General features: G+C 44.3%; 1 protein-coding gene across 1 annotated transcript in view; it reads right to left on the bottom strand.

Annotated features, from left to right (window-relative positions):
- MID2 (midline 2) overlaps positions 1-19,759 on the bottom strand; it is a 192,463-nt gene that overhangs the window by 35,448 nt on the left and 137,256 nt on the right. The window contains exons 3-4 of the mRNA XM_028714265.2: positions 15,326-15,421; positions 1,781-1,888 (exon numbers count right to left, since the gene is read on the bottom strand). Of these exons, the coding sequence (XP_028570098.1) occupies positions 1,781-1,888; positions 15,326-15,421 (204 nt within the window). The remainder of the gene's footprint in view (positions 1-1,780; positions 1,889-15,325; positions 15,422-19,759) is intronic.

Consider the following 19,759-nt stretch of genomic DNA (forward strand, 5'->3'; position numbering starts at 1 on the left):
AGAATCGAAGTCCAGATTCCTCACTAAAAGGCAACTTCTTAACTCAGCAAGTTGCTACTCAAATCAAAGCCAAAGCACATTAACCCCCAACCAATCTCTCACTCTGTTTTTTTTTTCCTTTGCACCATCTTCACATATCAGAGCTATTTTGCTATGAAACACTACTCAGGATCAACCAGCAATCTCACTGAGCCTCTCGGGATTGCCGATCAGAAGGTTGACAGTTCGAATCCCCGCAATGGGGTGAGCTCCCATTGCTTGGTCCCTGTTCCTGCCAACCTAGCAGTTCAAAAGCACGTCAAAGTGCAAGTAGATAAATAGGTACTGCTCCGGCAGGAAGGTAAATGGCGTTTCCATGCACTGCTCTGGTTTTGCCAGAAGCGGTTTAGTCATGCCGGCCACATGACCCAGACAAACGACGGCTCCCTCGGCCAGTAAAGCGAGATGAGGGCCACAACCCCAGAGTCGTTTGCGACTGGACTTAACGGTCAGGGGTCCCTTTATCTTTACCTTTACCCAAGGCCAGGTTGATGTATGCATTCCCGGCTAAAAGACAACATAAAAATCCTGTGCCAACTCTGCCCCCCACCCCACCCCAGCTGAATTGTGCAACTTGGATAAATTGTAGACTTTATTTAATTCATTTTGGCTTTGCTAGTCATGGCAGGGAGATAATAATGGGAGCTGAAGCCTAGCTCATGACCACTGTCAATCTTATTTAGCCAACCCTCTGGCTCCTGAGATTCTACTGGAAATTCACATGTAATTTCAATCAAATCTTTGCATTCATAAGGAGTGTGTGTGTGTGTGTGTGTGTGTGTGTGTGTGTGTAGATATAGATATAGATATAGATATAGATATAGATATAGATATAGATATAGATGATATAGATATGAGAGAAAGTGATGAGGGGGAAAAAAGAGTTATTTTCCAATACACAATCTGCATTTTTTGGGTACTGTCTATATAATTAGGGGGACACACACACACACACCCCCTCTGCTCAAGGCCTCTAAAAGCACTGTCCATGGTGGGGGGAACAGCCTGTGGCAGGGCTTTTATGTTCCTCTCCTCATCCTTGTCATAAATTCACAATTTTAGACTCTGCAACATATGAGGTGTAATGTCCACCCAATATTGCAGAAGGGTTAAAGGGAGAATAAGATAATGTTTCATGGACTGTAAGCAGCTACTCTTCTATGAAGAAAGGGGTCCTGTGCACTTAATTAATAAATATGCACCTTCTTTCTTTCTTTGACTTGCAGCCCACTCCATCACAATGGGTCTCAGAATGCTCATTATTTGCTACCTCAACCCACCCTTATCTCTGACCATCAAAGGCAAGTTTGATAGAAAAGATCTGCTTCCCTAAATATGAGTCTGAAATGCTGTGTACACACCATATATTTAAAGAATCCCGGGAACTGTATTTTAAAAAAAATAACTCTGTTATTGGTAAACTACAGCCCCCAGGATTCTTTGGGGGAAGCCATGTATGGTGTATCTTCTTCTTCTTTGGCGAACACTCATAGCCAAGGAAGATTGTCTTCCCTGAAAAAAAGTCTTAACCATGTGTCCGTAAATGACTGTGGAGGTCAATTCTGGATGATGAATACACAGCCTTTTATTCCCATCTCAGTGGGAAATTTCGAAAGATATACAGCCACTGAAAAATAAAGAAATTAATTACACAAGCAAATGGTTCACAGAATTAAGGGTGACGTAACAGGTCATACCAGAGTGCAGAGGGGCAACAGTAAATTAGGCAGCATGGTCCTACCTTTGTCTCTTTGATCTTGACGGCAATCACTTGCTTGCGCTGACGGATGATCTCCATTAGCTCGTCGCACTCCTCCATCAGTTTGGCCTCATGCATGGCTGTGTTCACCTAGCCGAAAAACAAGCCAAATGGGAAGAATGGAACAGGATTTTGTTTCTCGCCTTCATGGAGCAAATGCTTCAAGGAAGAAAGCCGTGACTTCAGGTGTTATCCAATGTACTCATTCTATTAGCGCAAGGATTTATGCTTGCTGAGCAGAACTTTCACCCACTCTCCAAATCTGCTCCATAGGATTGGTACTGGGGAACCAGAACAGACTGGTTGTGTGCGTGTACAGGGATAGGAAGTTCTACTGCACAAGTGTGAATCATTGTTGATTTGGTCTTCTGCTAGAGTCACAGTCTTTTGGTTAGAAGTCATCAGCAGCATAAATATGGATTTGGATACCTCCTTGATATTTAGGGCTTATCCACACTTGCAATTTGCCCTGCTACTTTCAGGCACATGTCCATGCTTAAACGTTCTGTGTCTGAGCATTGTTCCTTTTTTGCCCTGGAACTTTCCCTGCAAAAACCTGTTCTTTAGTGCTCAATCAAAACAAATGTCAATTTGGGTTTTCTGCAGATTGCCATTTGCACTGACTGAGATTTAAAGTGCGAGTTTCCATGGTAAAAGCTCTGGAGGAAAAAAAAAGGGTACTCAGACAAGGAGCTTTAAAGTGCAGATTGTGCCTGGAAAGAGTGGAGGGAAGGTAACTGGGCATAAGTCCTTACAGCTGTTACTACACTACTGAGTTACATACTAGTCCTTTGGAACTTGTCTTCTAAGGGACTGGTTTCTAAGAGCACTCATGGTCTAACAGCTAACCATTCAAGATAACAAGAAAGAGCCTACTGCTGTGATTGTGCAGCACACAGAGGACAGGACTCAGCTGGCAGCATATGAGGAGGTGACCTTCTGTAAACACAGGAAAATGGGAAGATATATGGACTTCTTATACAAAGCTATTTGCTTGAATGTCTGAGTACTGGGGTGGGGTGGGCCACCAGCCATTCCCCCCTTCTCCCCCTAACTCGCATGCATAGTACACATTGTCTTGATTTATTCAGTTTGTATTTTCTGACTGCAATTGTTTCTGTTTCCTTTTTGGAAAATTCAGTTTAAAACTATTAATAAAAAAGGGGAGAAATCCTTGTGCCAATGGAATGAGTTACTTAGTGCTACATGGGATAAAGTCTCTTCCTCCCACTTTTTGGAATGGATTGACAAACAGACAGCTAGGGAAACAAACAGCCTACATAAGCCTTGGCTTGCCACTGACGCATCACCACAAAAGAGGAATATATCAATAGGAGAAAAGAGTGTGTACATTTGGATGATATTTGCATGTATTTATTTTAAATGTATTGATGCAAATTTAGAAGAATTATAATTTAAATAGAAATACAACATATCTCACCATATTGGCGAAGATTTTGACCAGGTGACCTGTTTTGCTTGCTCAGTTTGCTGTCCAGGTGCTGTTGATCGAGAACTTCAAGACTCTTTATTTTTAAACCAGATTTGGAGCAGACTGCTCTTCAAACAGAGCACTGTCCTCAATAAAGCAGGACTCATGGCCACCCTAGATAAGGCTCAGGAGGTGGTTATTTTGAGCAGAGGAGTGGTGGGGGAGAGAGAACTCTTCACTTTTTCTCTACTAGCTGTTTTCCACACTCAAAGCTGTGCAATGGTACCCCTGTGGTATATTCCAGAAGTATGTGTGAGAGTGATTTTATTTGTTTATTCGGCACTGTTACAGGTGCCACAAAACATTCATCTGGCTTACACGAAGTCAGTTTCTTAGTGTGGCAGTAACTGCACTTTCTAAGTTCCTGAACTTTTGTCTCCCTACACACACTTTTGCTGCACCTGCTGAAATCCATTTTTATTTAGGTAAGTCTATCCAGCTATGTAGAAGTTGCGTGTGATTTTAACTGTTTCTTATCGATAATTTAAATGTTCTATTTAACATTTGAGGATGTCTTACAACTTTGAGGATGTCTTACAACACTAAAATGGTATATAAATTTAGCAAGGCAAATAAACAAATGAAATCTAAGGTATTCATAAGCTGCTTTTCAAGCAACCCTAACATCAATTTTTAGTGTACTTTTTTTTAAAATAATTTTTTTTTATAAGAATGTTTAAAGCATCAATCAAAACTGTATAATAAAGCAGCAAGATGAGGTACAATGAAAAGAGCCGGGCTCTCTCTGCCCCTTGAGGCAAGGTGCTTCTGGAGCAGCCCTTTGGCAGGAGTCGGGGAAGTCAGAGGCCACCAAAGAACCCCTTATTTTATTGTTGGTGCATCCTGCGACAAATTCTTGACACAATAATAGTGAATTCGTGGTGGATTATTTCTGTTTTAGTTTGCTTGCTTGCTTATTTATTTAATGTATCTATATCCCTCCTTTCTCCCGAACTGGGATTCAAGGCGGCTTACAGCATTTAAAAATGACATTATAAACTGCAAAGTAATAAAAATGAACTAGATAAAAACAATAATTAAAATACACCAGAACACATTTAGAACCAGAAATTAAAATACAGTTTTCCCTGACAGCAACCCAGTGATCAGCACCGCCTGCACCTTTCATTTTCAAAAGCCTGTCTGAATAGGAAGGTCTTAGCCTGCTGGCAAAAGGATAACAAAGAGGGAGCCATCTAAACTCTCTTGGGAAGGAATTCCACAATATGGGAGCAGCCACAGAGAAGGCTCTCTCCTGTGTCACCACCAACAGTGATGCTGATGTTGGTGGGATTAAGAGAAGGTGCTTGCCCAAGGACCTTAGCACCCTGGAAGATTTGTATAAGGAGATGTGATTTTTCAGGTAGTTTGTTCTTCAAGGTTTTCCCAATGCTACCATATTATTGGTGTCTGGAGGGGCGATAGTGCAAAAAAAGTGGGGCAACACCACCACCCAGAACTTTTGTGGTATGGTTAAGTCACAGGAAGTTACAGGATATGCACTAAATGAAAATGAAGCAGTGTGACTACCCCAGAACTGTTGCAGTCACCAATAGTGACCCAAATAGCATCATGACCACATATCATGAATGCACAATAAAATGGACCTCTACGGGGGCCTTCCATACAAACAGCAGAAGTGAGACAGGGGACCACTCTCTAGGCTGTTCTTTCTATCTTCCCCCACAGGGCAATAGATTTTGAGCCATTGGGAACATCCCCTTGTCCCCCACTGCCAATCTGCTCAAAACTGCACTCCCCCATGGCTGCTTTTCATTGAAAATCAATTTGTGCTTTGTTAGACACATTGCTATGTAATGTTTAGTTTGCCTCTTAGCCAGCTTTTCATTGGTCTTCTTGTCAAAAGTTGAGTGCTGAGGGGAAATGAGAAGGCAGTTACACAAAAGAGGTTATTTTTGTTGTTGTTGTTTTGTAGTCATTTCTGCAAAATGTGAGAGAAGAGAGGGTTTTCTTAATGAACACTGTGGGCTATGGTTCTGGCTATTACACAAGTGCACTGCGACATGTCCGAACCTCTTCTACCCCATTTACATGACTGCTGAAAATTTCATTCATTCATTACATTTTTAGGAGCAATCGCTTTTAGGAGGTATCCCTGGTCTCTATCCTACATTTTGTCCTTCCAACAGCCCTGTAGATAGGTTAATCCAAGACACAACATCTGGCATGAGATCACCCAGTGAGCTTCATGGTTTGCTCAGGTCTCCCAGGAGTAAGTCCAAAACTCCATCCACTACACTTAATTGGCCCTGTTTCCCAGACATAATGTTCCTGGTTATTTTTTCCAATTTATCAACAATTATTATTCAAATGTGAATATGTGAAGTTCCCTGTCCCAGCCCATGCACAGCTTTGCATGTTCTCTGCTGGTGCTCGAGATTCAGTGGCAGCTAGGAAGCCATAGTTTTATATGGGTAAAACATGGATGGCTCCTGACATCACATTTGGAGCCAAATTAGCTGCAGGAAAACAGGAAGCTGCCTTAAACCAAGACAGACCATTAACTTGGTAGCGTCTACACTGATAGGCTGCAATTCTCCAAGGTTTCAGGCAGTGATCATTCCTAGTTCTGTCTTGAGATGCTGAGAATTGAACCCACAGCCTTCTGCTTATAAGGCAGATGCTCTACCACTAAGCTACAGTCCACACACACACACACACACACACACACACCCCGGCAGGTGTGCATTAACATGGCTAAGTTTGTTGATGACACCCAGTTATTCAAGCTGGTAAATATAAAGTGGTATTGCAAAGAGCTCCAACAGGATCTGTCCAAATGGAGTGAATGAACCTTAAAATGGCAAATGGGATTTAACGCACAGTGCAAATAAAAAATACTTCTTGATGCCATGACAATAAAAGCATCTTTGAATTTAACATGCGCCCGCTGTGTGTACTCACACGCTGATAATTATCGGGACTGGAGCAGGCAGAGAAGTGGAGTAATCTTAAGTGTGGTATTGATGAAAATTGCTCATTTGAAGCTTCTGTTTGCATCAGGAAGTAATCCCACACTGACCTTTCATTATATGCTGTGCTTAATTGACCAGTGGACAAAAAATTTAATGCCAAGGCAATACTAATCTGGAATAGAGAAGGTGCAGCAAAGAACGGAAACCAGGTGAGGGGAAGCAGGAAGAAAAGGGGCAGGAGAAAAATAATAGCATAGCTTTGCGCAATGGAACAGAGAAGGAGCAGATTGGGCATTAAGGCTTCACCTTCTCTGCAAAGGGTGCCTAAATCCAAAGTCAGGTGTGGTTGTCGGGTAAAAAGCAGTAGGGGAAATAAGAGAATTAAATTATTTTAAACTGTTATTGCACCTTTCCTCCAAGTGGCTCAAGGTGGCACATATGGTTCTCTTCTTTTTACCCTGATAACAACCCTGTGAGGTAGGCTAGGCTGACAGAATCTGACTGGCCCAAGGCCATCTAGTTAGCTTCATGACTGAGCAGGGATTAGAACCCAAGTCTCTCAGGTCCTAGTTTTCACCACTACACCACCACAGAAGCAGAGATACAGTGGTACCTCGGGTTACATACGCTTCAGGTTACAGACGCTTCAGGTTGCAGACTCCGCTAACCCAGAAATATTACCTCAGGTTAAGAACTTTGCTTTCAGGCCTTTGCATCCGACAACTGGCAAGATACAAGCTCACTAAGACGGAAAATGTGCATTTCCTTGGCTGCACAGGCTGGAAGGCGTGATTGGCAGAGCTTAAAGCTTCTAAATGAAATGGAAAAATGCAGCCCGGGGTTGGAAGGGATTCTGAAACTTCCCAACTGAAAGAAAATAGCAAATCCCATTTGGTGTGCTCCTTATAGGTCTTGAGGCAACATGCAGCATCTGGTGCATGGGAAGAAGCGGGGGAACATGCATGTATGCGCTCTCTTTCAATGTAAGTGCCCAGAAGTATGAAATGTTAAGGACTAAAGAGAGCTTTGGCTGCCTAGTACTTGCAGAGGGAGAGCCAGATATTCAAGTGATGCTTGATGAGCAGCATGGGCCCTGTATCTTCTCAGAAAGGGCTCTCCATCACCTCTGTGCAGAAGGACAGTGACACAGTGGCAGAGCATCTCTTTTGCAAGGTCCCAAGTTCAATATCTGGCATTTCCAGGTAGAACTAGGAGAGAACCCTGGAGAGTCACTACCAGTCTGTGCTAAGCTAGATGGATCAATGGTCTGACTTGATATATGGCAGCGTCCTATACTCTCTGCTTCTGCAATTAGGCCAAGCATCCTAGGAAATTAGGCAGAGGGCTTCAGGTTGCACATCCCTGGAGTAAGCAGTCCTTTAGACCAGTGATGGAGAGTCTCAGTTCCTGGAATCAAATGTGGCCCTCAGGCCTGCCTGGCCCCTGGGCCTCTCCACAGGCCATACCCCTCAGCAGTTCTGTTTTGTACCCCTTTTGAGTGTTTCTGCCTGGCTGAAATGTGTCTTTTGAACTCTGGTAATGGTCTTGCTTGCTTGGATGGGGATAGAGAACGGTCTGTGAAAATGGGTCAAAATGACCTTATTGCACAAAGAGGAAAAGTATGTTCTTTGCTCTGTCCACTTTTGCCTATGGCCTCACTCACTACTGGCATGCAGCCTCTAGGGGGCTGCCCAGAAAAAAGTTTCCCCACCCCTGCTATAGATGCTACAGTGTTTTGTGGTCTGGAGGGCAAACCCTGTCACTGGAAAGCTGATTCCAGAGTTGAACTCTGATGCTCAAATCAATCCTACCTCGCTAGCCTTCCCTTCTCTTTGTCTGCCACAAGTGACACGGGAAAGCAAAGGGCTAGCACTGTTGCCAGAATGAAAACAGCTTCAGAAGCACAGCTAAAAGCCAGAAGCAGTTAAGAGGGGGAACTGTTTCCCCTTTGGCTAGGCTGCCCTCTCAGCAAGACTAACGAGAGGAAAAGGCTGCTTGGATCCCTTTCATCTGCTTCGCTTTTGATCAAGTTGCTGGGTAAGCAGAAACACAAAGTGCGGCAGCCGCTTTCAATGGCAGTTCATGGCCCAGGACTCAGAGCCACTGGAAGATGATGCCTCAGCAGGAGGAAGATGTATCTCACAGGTGGCTTGGAAAGCAGCTGAGTAGGAAGCAGTATGATCGTGTATATACACATACAAACACACCAGGAGCCACAGATGGAAGGAACCAGCAAGTCTTAGTGGCAAGAATGTTGAAATCTGGGTGGCAGTAGCCAGGGTTGAAATCTTGCTCAGCTGCCAGGCCAGAGGTGAGCCAATGTTCCTTAGCCTGGTGCAACATACTGTTAAGGGTTTGTGGGCACCCTGACCTCTTCCAGGCTCCTGGGCGCTGGGGCTTAATCAGTGCTTTGAGCATTAAGGTGAGATGACAGGTGTTGGCTTTAGCAATGTAGAAATGCAGACTAAGCTGGCCTTTCCTGCTGGAGCAACACCTGGGCATAAGCCATTAAGAAATGCAAAGATGTTGATACCCAGTCTTCAGCACATCAAGGGAGGACCCTAGAATCTGTGAGTTGCCAGGGTTACAGTGGGCAGAGATGGGTTTAGGATTCCAGCTTGCATGACATAGGCTGAAGGAAAAAGAAGAGTGGCTGCATGGAGCCTGGGCTGTCTTCCTTTTGGGAAGAGGATGAATGGAGCGAGAACACAATGTGTGCTGGGTGGAAGAGGCTGCACCACTGTGCCTTGATTTTCTAACAAAACAGTCTTGGGTAACCACCTGGACTCTCAGCAGAGATTCAACAGCAATATCTCAGCAGAGTGCAACAGCAATATCTTATGTTAAAACAGCCTTCCGCCAACTTGCTCTCCTCCAGGTGTTTTGGGCTATATTAAAGTGTTGTCTGGGGCTGATGGGAGTTGTAGTCAAAAACATTTGGAGGGCACTGGAAGTGGGGATTGGTCCACTGGTATAAATGGAGCACCATCCCACCAATCTCAGTCCACCCTCGGCTGGTCCTCACATGCGTCTTACTTGCAACTAGACCAAGAGGTGGCATTGCCTGTTAGCTTCCTCCACCATAGTCCCAATGTTGACTTAGAAGTGTAGGAGGATGGGGATGAAACTTGAATGTTTAATTGCCTTCCCTTGGTTCTGGTTACACCAGCTGCCTCCCTGTCTCTGGGTACCAGCCACTACTGACACCTAGTTAGAGGAGGCTGTTTTAAAGAAACTGCTGTACCTCTGTGAACAACTGCCCTGTCCAGTATGCCCAGAACCGCAGATAGAAGCATCTTCTAGCCTAAGGCACTGAAGTATTCTCAGCCTCTGGATCCGTGCCCTCCACCCAGGTTGGCTATTGAACCCTTCTGGACAGGAAGGGCTATAATAAGACTTCCCGTCTGGGATAGGACTTTGCTTGAGAAACAATGGTCTTCCTAGATGTGATGGTGTTTTGATGTGCTCTTTGACTCTGGCTTGGCTCTGACTCCTGAATTGGTCCCTCAACTCTTGACTCCCCAGCACAACTCTTGGCTCCTGGTTTCCAGCTCCTGGATTCCTAAGTCTATGACTTTAACCTTATACCAGGGGTCTGCAACCCGCGGCTCCGGAGCCGCATGTGGCTCTTTTACACCTTTGCCGCGGCTCCGGAGGCGGATACTAGCGAGGGGAGGAGGCGCATTGTGCTCCCTGACACTCCCCACTGTGGCGGGCGCTGTACAGGCTGTGACGTCGCATGGGGGCGGTGCGTGCGTTAGTCACGCACCGTCTCGACGTCACCTTCCCGCCCGCTGTCAGATCGCGGCTCCAGAGATATATTTGTTTTAAATGTCGTAATGGTTTTGTGGCTCCCAGTTTTTTCCTCTTCAGAAACGGGTCCAAGTGGCTCTTTTTGTCTTAAAGGTTGCAGACCCCTGCCTTATACCTTACAGATCCTTTATCTGGGATTCTGAAGTCTTCCTCTCTCCTTGCTTCTACTCATCTCTTTTTCTCTCTGAGTGATGCCCATCCAATATGCAAAAAACCCCATAAGAATGACAAAAAATACTAAATAATAAAAACCCATTCAATTCCAAATTTTAAAACCCATTGGCCATTAAAACATACCATAACCAATTCTACCTGCAGCCAGGGGAAAAAGAGAAATTATTAAATGGAAGCCAACTGAAAGAGACCTTCCAAATGTCTGGAGTCTAGCAACTCAACTGCAAATCTACAGGGAAGGAATCCTAACACTGCGGGGCCATGACATCAAATGTCCTGTTTCTCATGGCCACCAACTCCATGTATCTAGGGGATGAGCACAGGATGGTACAAGTGCAGACAGCTTAACAAATAATTGAGGCCCAAAATGTTTAGGGCTGACCATTGGCCTTAGCTAGCTGGGACTGAAGGGAGTTGTAGTCTGCAACATTTGGAAGGCACAATTTTGCTTACCCCTGGGCACACCTTTCAGGTGCTGCAGCTGTCATGGAGGATATTCTTATCCTCCATGAATTTATCTCATAGTCTTTTACAGCCACTCAAATTGGTGGTCATCACTGCCTTCTATGCGAGGAAGTTCTATAGTTTTATCTATGTGAAAGCGTGAAGTACTTTCCTTTCATCTGTCCCGAATCTTCCAACATTCAGGTTCATTGGATATCCACAAATTCTAGTATTATGTGAGAGGGGGTAACACCTTTATCTATCCCTTTTCCCCATGCAATGCATAATTTTATGCAACACTATGATGTTGCCTGTTGCTTGCCTTTTATCTAAAGTAAAAAGCCCCAAATGCTTTAAATGTTCAAAAAAATAATAATTAAACAAACAGAAAGCGCGAAGGACTTTACACCTGGAAGATACATGTTGGGGAATGCAACTGAGCAGCTGAATTTAAGTGTGGGCAGTGCACAGGAGTTAAAATAGCACAGAAGGTTTGTTAAACTGAAATAAGAAGGGAAACATTGCCAAAGGCCACTAGGCTGGCTCAATACAAGGCATTTCCTTATATTTCTATAAACCACACCACTTCAGTGGCACATAACTGCCCTCCTGTCAGTAGCCTCTTGGGGCCAATAAATTCGTTTGTGAGATTTGAAACTGCGAGTCCTTCCCTCCTGCTTTGGGCTGGCACTTAACGATTATTTCATTTACTGTATTTAGCTTTACAGCCTGCCGAAGGGACACACGTTTTGACCACTTTATGGTGAGAAGTTGGAGAGGGTTGGTGATGGGGAAATGAGACTTATACCTCTTCCACGACGAGCTTTGTCTGAAAACGAAATTGCTGCAAATATTAAATCCTTTCCCAGAGGACAGAGTGGCAGAAACTGGGAGATTTTTACTACGAGGGGACTGGCATTGCTTTACAAGAACAAGGCATTCCTCAAGGGAGTGACAGTGGTGGGCAGAGACAGTAAAAACTGCAGTGGTGGCAGAGATAGCACTGACATCAAAGAGTCTTGTGGTACTCCCATTTATTTTGCACCCAGTGCACTCCCAGCACTGGTTTGGGAAGCAGTGTACACACAACGTGAGTCGCAATCCATATCCATCCTGCAATTACCTGGGTGTTTCTTAGGAAATATACAGATGCATTTGGATGCGTGTTCTCCCAAGCCAGCTTCAATCCAAATTCAGAAAAGTAATTCCCTAACTGCATTTTAAGGCAGGAACGCGTACATAGCCAAACACGTAACACATTTATTGAGGTATAAGGTTTTGTGAACTACAGCCCATTTCATCAGATGCATGAAGTGCTATTGTGAGTTGCAGATATAGTACATACTATAAGTGGGGAATTGTAAACAGCGAAGTCAGAAGTAAATGCAAAAAGAGTAAAGACAGCAATAATTACATTATTTACGTGTTTACCCAGAAAGAAGCCCAACTGTGTTTAATGAGGCTTACTCCCAGTTAAATGAGCTGAAAACTGCAATTTAGGTTGATTAATCCATTAGATTAACAGCTTTTTGACCAACTAAAAAGGCATCCTGATTAAAAAAATATTTATTTATTTTTTTTAATACAACTTATAAAGCTGCATGTAGAACAAGTATCATTTTAAGGAGAGTTCTGTCCTGTGCTAAAGAGAACATGCAATGCCTCTGCTAATAGGATCTTGACTGAAACAAATATGTGCATTGTTTAAAAAGTATGCTATCTTCAGAACTATCAGTTTTGCCCTGCTGTATGTAAATCATCAAAATACCCACAACCAAACTGATTTAAGATTTCTTTAATTGTGTGACAATCCCTAGGTGTTATTTTAACAGTGCTATCATTGCACATTGAGCTTTATAGGGCAAGGGAAGACAAGGTTTTTGCTGCTGGACTCCAAATCCCATCAACCCCTGCCAGCATGGCCAGTGATATGGGATGATGGGAGTTGTAGTCCAACAACATCCAGAGGGATACTTACTACCCCAGTTATTGGGTAGGTTAGAAGTGGAACAGCAGGACCTTAAAATTTAAATGTTGACAATAAACAACAACAACAAAGGAGAAGGCAAAATGGGATCAAACTAGGTTAGAATGTATTGTGGTTTTTGTTCCTGTTGGGAAGAAGGATTAATTGGTCACGACAAAAACTTTTCAGGAAAGGTGTGTTCTGAGGAAGGATTTGGGAAGAGAGAAATGTGGAATCATGTTGATCAGCCCACTATCTGCCAACTGTTTTTTAAAATTTACAAAGTGAAAATGAAGACTCTGGGTCTCTTGACAGTTAAAGTATCATTGGTCTCTGTTAAAGTGATCATGTGTACACATGCCCTTGGCATAGAACCTGTGGGGCCCTCCAGACTCAACTCCATCAGATCCAGGCAGCATGGCCCAATGGTCAGGGATGATGGGAGCTGGAGTCCAGTAACATCTGGAGGGCAACAGATTCCTCATCCTTCTAAGGAGGATCAGACAAAGAGCATTTTTTTACTACAGCCCTAGCAACTAACAGGCATTGGGTAGCCTACTGGAAACTGACCAGTGGCTGACCACTGGACCACAGGCTACTTACTTACTTTATTTATTTATTTGCAGGTTTATAAACTGCTTCACAACCAAAGGTCACTGAACAAGCAAGATCACAGCGCAGATTCATTTGATATACCTCCAGTTACAGATGCTTCGGGTTGTGCGATTTCGGGTTGCCCACCGCGCCAAACCCGGAAGTACCGGAACGGGTTACTTCTGGGTTTCAGCGCCTGTGCAGAAGCGCTAAATCGTGACCCGTGCGTGTGCAGACGCGGCGCTGTGGGTTGTGGACGCTGTGGGTTGCGAATGTGCTTCCCGCACGGATCACATTGGCAACCTGAGCGCCCACTGTATATATTTTCTCTATCCACTTTCTTGATGCTATGTATGCTTTTATGAACATCTATTATGTCACCTCTTACTTGCCTTTTTTCTCTAGCACCTCTCCTTCCCACCTATCCCACACCCAAGTATCTGCCACTTGAAGCAGCCGCCTCACCCTGCTTAATGGTTGGGCTGGCCTTGTTAGGAAGATAACCAGTGGGTGTGCATGCAGATATGGGGAAGGTGGCTTCTCCAGAGGAAACTAATTCAAGTAAACTAAATAACCAGTTATCAAATTGGATTCCACTGCAATAGATCAGTATCTCTACTTCCATTATTAAAAAGAAGAAGAAGAAGAAGAAGCTTGTTCAAGGAACCGCTTCTTAATTTAGTAACTGAAAATCAATAGCCCATTAAGAAGAAACTAATTGCTATGGCTTCTCCCAGTGTACTGCCTTGGTAAACAAAGCAGCGAACTAATTCACTATTAATTGTTCTGCCTTTGGAAATAGTACAGCATTAAAGTGCTCTCTTGCCTTCAGATGTACTAGATGAGGGTTCATTGTTGATGAAGTCATGGCTCTTGCCGCTTAATAGCTACAGGGAAGTATTAATCTGTTGGCATCTGGTTTTTACAGGGTGTAATGAGAGGGCTGGGAGCAGCTAGAAAAGGCATGTGGTAGAGGAGACAAGACACCCTTAGAAAACCAAACAAAAGGTGCCTGATTGGCATCTTCTGAGACATAAAGGCTTTCAGAGGCTGCCTCCCAGAGCCCTCACACCTCCTTCCCAAGGCCAATGATACCCACTCTCCATTTATGCATTTGTTCCCCCACCTCACCCCCGTAAACCTGAGATCTTGTAAGTGAAAGCGGTGCAAGTTCCAAGTTTACTATAATAATAAAATTTTTAAGATGTTCTTATCATGTCCATATTTTATTTTAAATTGCATTGTTTTGCTGCTTTACTGTCTGCTGCCTTGGGCTCCTTTGGGAGGAAGGGTGGGATAGAAATTTAATAAAGAGTAAGAATTTCCTCTTTCCTCCCTTCCTGCTTCGCATGCTGCTGCTTCCCTCTTGCCTTGCTGTCTAACCAACTTCCACTCCCATCTAAGCCTACACACTGTATAGAAGGGAAGGTTCTGCTTCTCGCGTCTGTTGGTAGCACAACTTTGCATGCCAAGGTCCCTAGTGTACTCTGCAGGGTTGTTGTGAGAAACGTAACTTCTACCCTGAGCTCCCTGGAGCAAAGGAGGAGATATAAACGTAACATATTTACATAAGGGACCGCCAGCAATGGTAGGAGCAGAGCAGCAGCTCTACAACTGCAGAGCAGGCAAACTTTCGCCTTCTCTTCCTGTTCTACATTTGCTGCTCTCTCCCTGAAAGGAGAGGAAAGCCCATGGACCATCCCTGGATGAGGGCGCCCCCCCCATGCTGATTCACAGCAGCTGGACTTGCAGCATGTGGGTTGTTTTGTTTTATTTTATATATTTACTTACTCTTCCATAATGGAACCTGAAGCGAGGCACAGGTCCATCCAGACATTGAACAGACCTGCTAAGCTTCAGCAAAGGTGCTGACCTTACACCCTGGGTTACTCGGAATATGTTCAACAGTTGTCCATGATGGTGGAATCAGCTTCGAAGGGTGCCGCTTCATAATCTTGCATCACACTGCAGGAAGTTTGGTGAGTGGCCTACAGTGTAGTTTTATCTCCCCCCCCCCCCCCAGCAACTGCTCTCCCACCTGATCCCCAACACACATACAAGACACACCAACATGCCCTCACCATCGCGAATTTGCAACCAACACATACCTCCACCTGCTGGCAGATCTGTATCAGTTTGGCCATCTGATTTTCTAGTTCGCTATTGCGTTTAACGAGGTTGGTGAGGTTCATCTCCAGTGTTTGCTGCAGGCACCGAAAGGAGAGGGGAGACAAAGGGGGGGGGGGGGACAGAACAAAGAATAAACATCAATAAGTCACAAACAACAAGATCAATGAAACAATGAGCCCTGGAGACTCAAATGCAGGGCAGCGAAATGTGGGCACTTATATACAACAAAAATATGCATGTCTTCTTAAAGCTCCACTTTCTCCTGCTATTGGCTGTAATGGAATATTCTTTGGATGTGCTAACTTCTGAGGGTAAAGGTTTTAGAGCATTAAACAATTTCAGTTCTGGAAGGAAGTGAGGGGTCAGTTGGCAAAGGAGGGAAACAAAAACCTACACAATGTCATATGAACTGTGAGCTGAGTGCTAGGAAGCCATGTTAAAATGGTCCAGGAAGAGGACAGGGATGTCAGAAGCGAGGAAAGGAAACAGAGTAGACAAAGCTTTGAGAAGAATTTAAGAACTCCTTACAAAAAAGAAGTAGTCAAGATGACTGAACCATGTAGCCCTGTCTATTCTGATGGTTAGTCTCAGCAGAGGTTCTTTTCAACCCTGATTAGCCCCCTTCTGACCTACAGAGTTCAGATTCTCCCTGGATCAAAAGATGTGCTCAAATTACATGGCGTAAAAATACAATGTAATAATAAATGGATCTGAGATATGCTTAATTGGTAAGATTGAGGGAAAGAGGGAAGGATAAGCAAAGGCGAAAGGTGGTCTGAACTTTTTTTTTTAAAGACTTCACAAAAGAACTAAGAGCAGAAATAGGGAGCCTTTGGCCCTCCAAAAGTTGTTTTCCTACAATTCCAAGCATAGACCAGTTGTACGTAATTCAGCAACATCAGTAGGGCCACAGGTCCCCCACATGGGGCCAAGAAACAGGAAGGAGTACCCCACAACCTGACCAGGCCCAACACTGATACCTGCCTTGGGTCCCCATTTCAGCCTTCCTCCCCCACAACACACACCAGGCAGCTGAGTTTAGGAGTGGCCATTTTCATTTCCCACAATGCCCCAGACAAGGTTTCTCCTCAAGAGGTTCTGGGAGTTGCCAGTTAAGTTTCCCCACAATCCCCTTGATGCTATGTCATGTCTGCTCCATTGGCGTCCTTCCGATGCCTGCCACTTCTGAGCCGCAATGTACGCAGAGTTAAAGGAGATTAACAGAGGGCAGTTTACTGAGAGCTCCCTCAAAATTTAGAGTCAGCCCTGCTTTGATGCCTGTGAGTCAGGAAGCCACAGGAATCAGAGGGACCCAAGGGAGATAAAAGGCAAATCTAGTTTTTGATCTCAGTCCAAGGCTGCAAACACACCATTCAGTGAAAGTGCAGTTATAGCATACCCCCCCCCAAATCCTGGGAACTGTAAAGGTAAAGGCACCCCTGACTGTTAGGTTCAGTCGCGGACGACTCTGGGGTTGCACGCTTATCTCGCTCTATAGGCCGAGGGAGCCGGCATACAGCTTCCGGGTCATGTGTCCAGCATGACTAAGCCGCTTCTGGCGAACCAGAGCAGCGCACAGAAACACCGTTTACCTTCCTGCTGGAGTGGTACCTATTTATCTACTTGCACTGGTATGCTTTCGAACTGCTAGGTTGGCAGGAGCAGGGACCGAGCAACGGGAGCTCACCCCATTGCGGGGATTCGAACCGCCGACCTTCCAATTGGCCAGCCCTAGTCTCTGTGGTTTAGACCACAGCACCAACCACATCCTCTGGGAACTGTAGTTTAGCCCTAATAGAGCTGCAAATTCCAGGATCTTTAACAAACTACAGTTCCCAGGATTCTTGGGAGGGGGGGTGCATAGTATGTAGAAAGCCCAAGCTAAGCCCTCTTTAGGTGCGGAAATTCCACATGTAAATGGGTGGAGGCATGTAGGCCCCAGCCTCTCACCATCACTCTGGAGCGAGTAGGGATGAGGAGTCTGCTTTTACTTGTGTTAAATAAAAACAGTGACATGGGGTGGGGGGGGAATCAACACCCCCCTCCCCAGTTCTTTAACTCTTTCCACAGAAAGTTTTCTATTTACATGTAAAAGAAAGGAAAACATATCAAACTTGAGGATGGGGGAAAGAAACAGATTTCAGGTTTTTAGGCACCTCCCTTCTCCTGTGTTACCATCAAAAAGGTTGGAGGCCACTTAAGACACAAGAACTTTTGAGTTTGTTAGCAAACCTGGCTGTGATTCCTATGTTTAAATCAGGGGTTATGTGTGGTTCTAGGGCTGTAAAATATAATTGCCTCCCATTTGTTGCTGCAGAAATTGCTTAGCATTCATGCTTTGTTGCACCAGTAAATATTCAGATTATGCATTTTATTCCTGTTTGCCCCCCAGCTACCAGAATGTGGTCTTTGCATTCTTGTTATCTCCAGTCAGGGATGTATACACAGTGTGCTAAAAAGAAAATAAATTCTGCGCCAAGGCAACACAGCCTTTGGTTTCCGCCTTGTTAAATTGTTTTCTTTTCTTCCACAAAGCCATAACCCATCAACCTTCACAAATCAACATCACAAATCTGATAAAGCAGAGTATTACCTAGGAAACTTCACACTACAATGAACCAGCTAGCTTCCTCCTTTTTTATTTTTGAGATTATTAATTGTAATGCAAACACGTCAATCAGCAGAAAACATGCAAGGTTTTTCTATCCATCTTTTACAGCTCTGATCTTCTTCCATAAAGAAGCTCCTCCCTGTTAAGATACTTTGAACCTTTCATACATTTAGGCACACACATCTATCTCCATAAACACAACAAGAGTTAATTTAAAGTGTGGAAAAGAAGAAGAAAGATGGAAGGGCAGAAGAAAAGTAGAGAAGAACAGAAAAGAAAGAAAGAAAGAAAGAAAGAAAGAAAGAAAGAAAGAAAGAAAGAAAGAAAGAAAGAAAGAAAGATATCACCAGATGGTCCTCAATATACTACAACTTTTATTCATTCACATATTGAGTTAACATTGATAAAATATTTAAAAGCCAGCTTCAATTGCCATGACTGCAAGAAATCCAGCATCTGTCAGGGACTGGGCAGAGGAGGAATGGTGAAGACTGCCTCCGCAGCCTGAACCTTCCAGAGAAGAGGAAGACAGTATAGTTTTACAACAGTGGTTTGCAGGAGGTCATAGCTCAGAGGTAGATGAGAGGCAAAGATAGGAGAGGAGGAGGGGGAGGCAGAGCCGGAGCAGCTGGCTGACATGTTATCACTAGAAAGCATTCCAGACCCCCCCCTTCTCCCAGAACCCGGCGAGCAATAAAAGTAGGAGAGCAAAGGGCTTGGAGACAAATGGCCCTAAATGGCCACCGTAAGGTGGGTGGTGCTGTTGACGATTGAGGAGAGAAGGGGTGGTGGTGATTACTCAGAGCATCGTCATTACTCCAAGGCTGCATTTCTAAGCCTCTCTCTGTGAATATTGAATAAAAGACCTTGTCTATCTATTCCTGGCAGCCTATCGTGGGTGGGATCAGATTCCCTGACACCTGCCAGCATCACATGGATCTGCCGTCTTGTTCATATTCATTACAACGGGGATAGCCATCTTGGAGCCCTCCAGGTAGATAGTGCTAAACTGCAACACTGACCCATCAGCTCCAGACAGCCCGGTCAGTTGTTGGGGTGATGATGACACATACACCCCAAATTAATTTTGCTTTTAGCTCAAGAGATGTTACTACTGAAAGCATTGTCAATCTAACAAAGCATTTGGGTCTGGGTAGATACAACATGCCGACAAACTATAAAACAAAGGGTGTGAAGATGAGAAACAATAAAACAAAGGGTGTGAAGATGAGACATGCAGAACCACCCAAGAACCTAAATAATCTATCACAGATTATTTTTGAAAGGGTAGAAAAGAAAGAGCAGAATGACTGACTGGCTAAAGCAGGGTCATTTCAGCTCTGACTGGTGAGGAAGACCAAAGCAGCCTACACGAAAGCTCCAAAATGGAATCATCAAGGGGTGGGGTGTCTAGAGAATCAGCGTGTTACATATTCTCCCTGTCCTTCGTCTTCCGTTCCATCCAGCACTTCCTTTATATCAACCTAACAGCATCAACAGATGGGGATGAAGGCACACACATACACACACAAACTGGAAGGTTGGATAAGGATAGCCAGACCGAAAGTTCCCCTGAAAAGGTTTGTGCATTTGATTGCTGCTCTAATACCGCATTCCACAACGCTCCTTTGTTAAAAAGAAAAAGAAAAAGCTTTTATCCCTTCAAGTGGTGCTGGGTGTCATAAGTAGGAAGAGTGCCATTGCATTCAAGTTCTGCTTGTGAGCTTCCCGTAGGTGTTTGGACACCATGAGAACAGGAAGCTGGACTAGATCTAGAAGGACTCATCTGACATTCTTAACT

Source organism: Podarcis muralis, chromosome Z (genome assembly GCF_964188315.1).
Source record: "Podarcis muralis chromosome Z, rPodMur119.hap1.1, whole genome shotgun sequence".
Taxonomy (NCBI): domain Eukaryota; kingdom Metazoa; phylum Chordata; class Lepidosauria; order Squamata; family Lacertidae; genus Podarcis; species Podarcis muralis.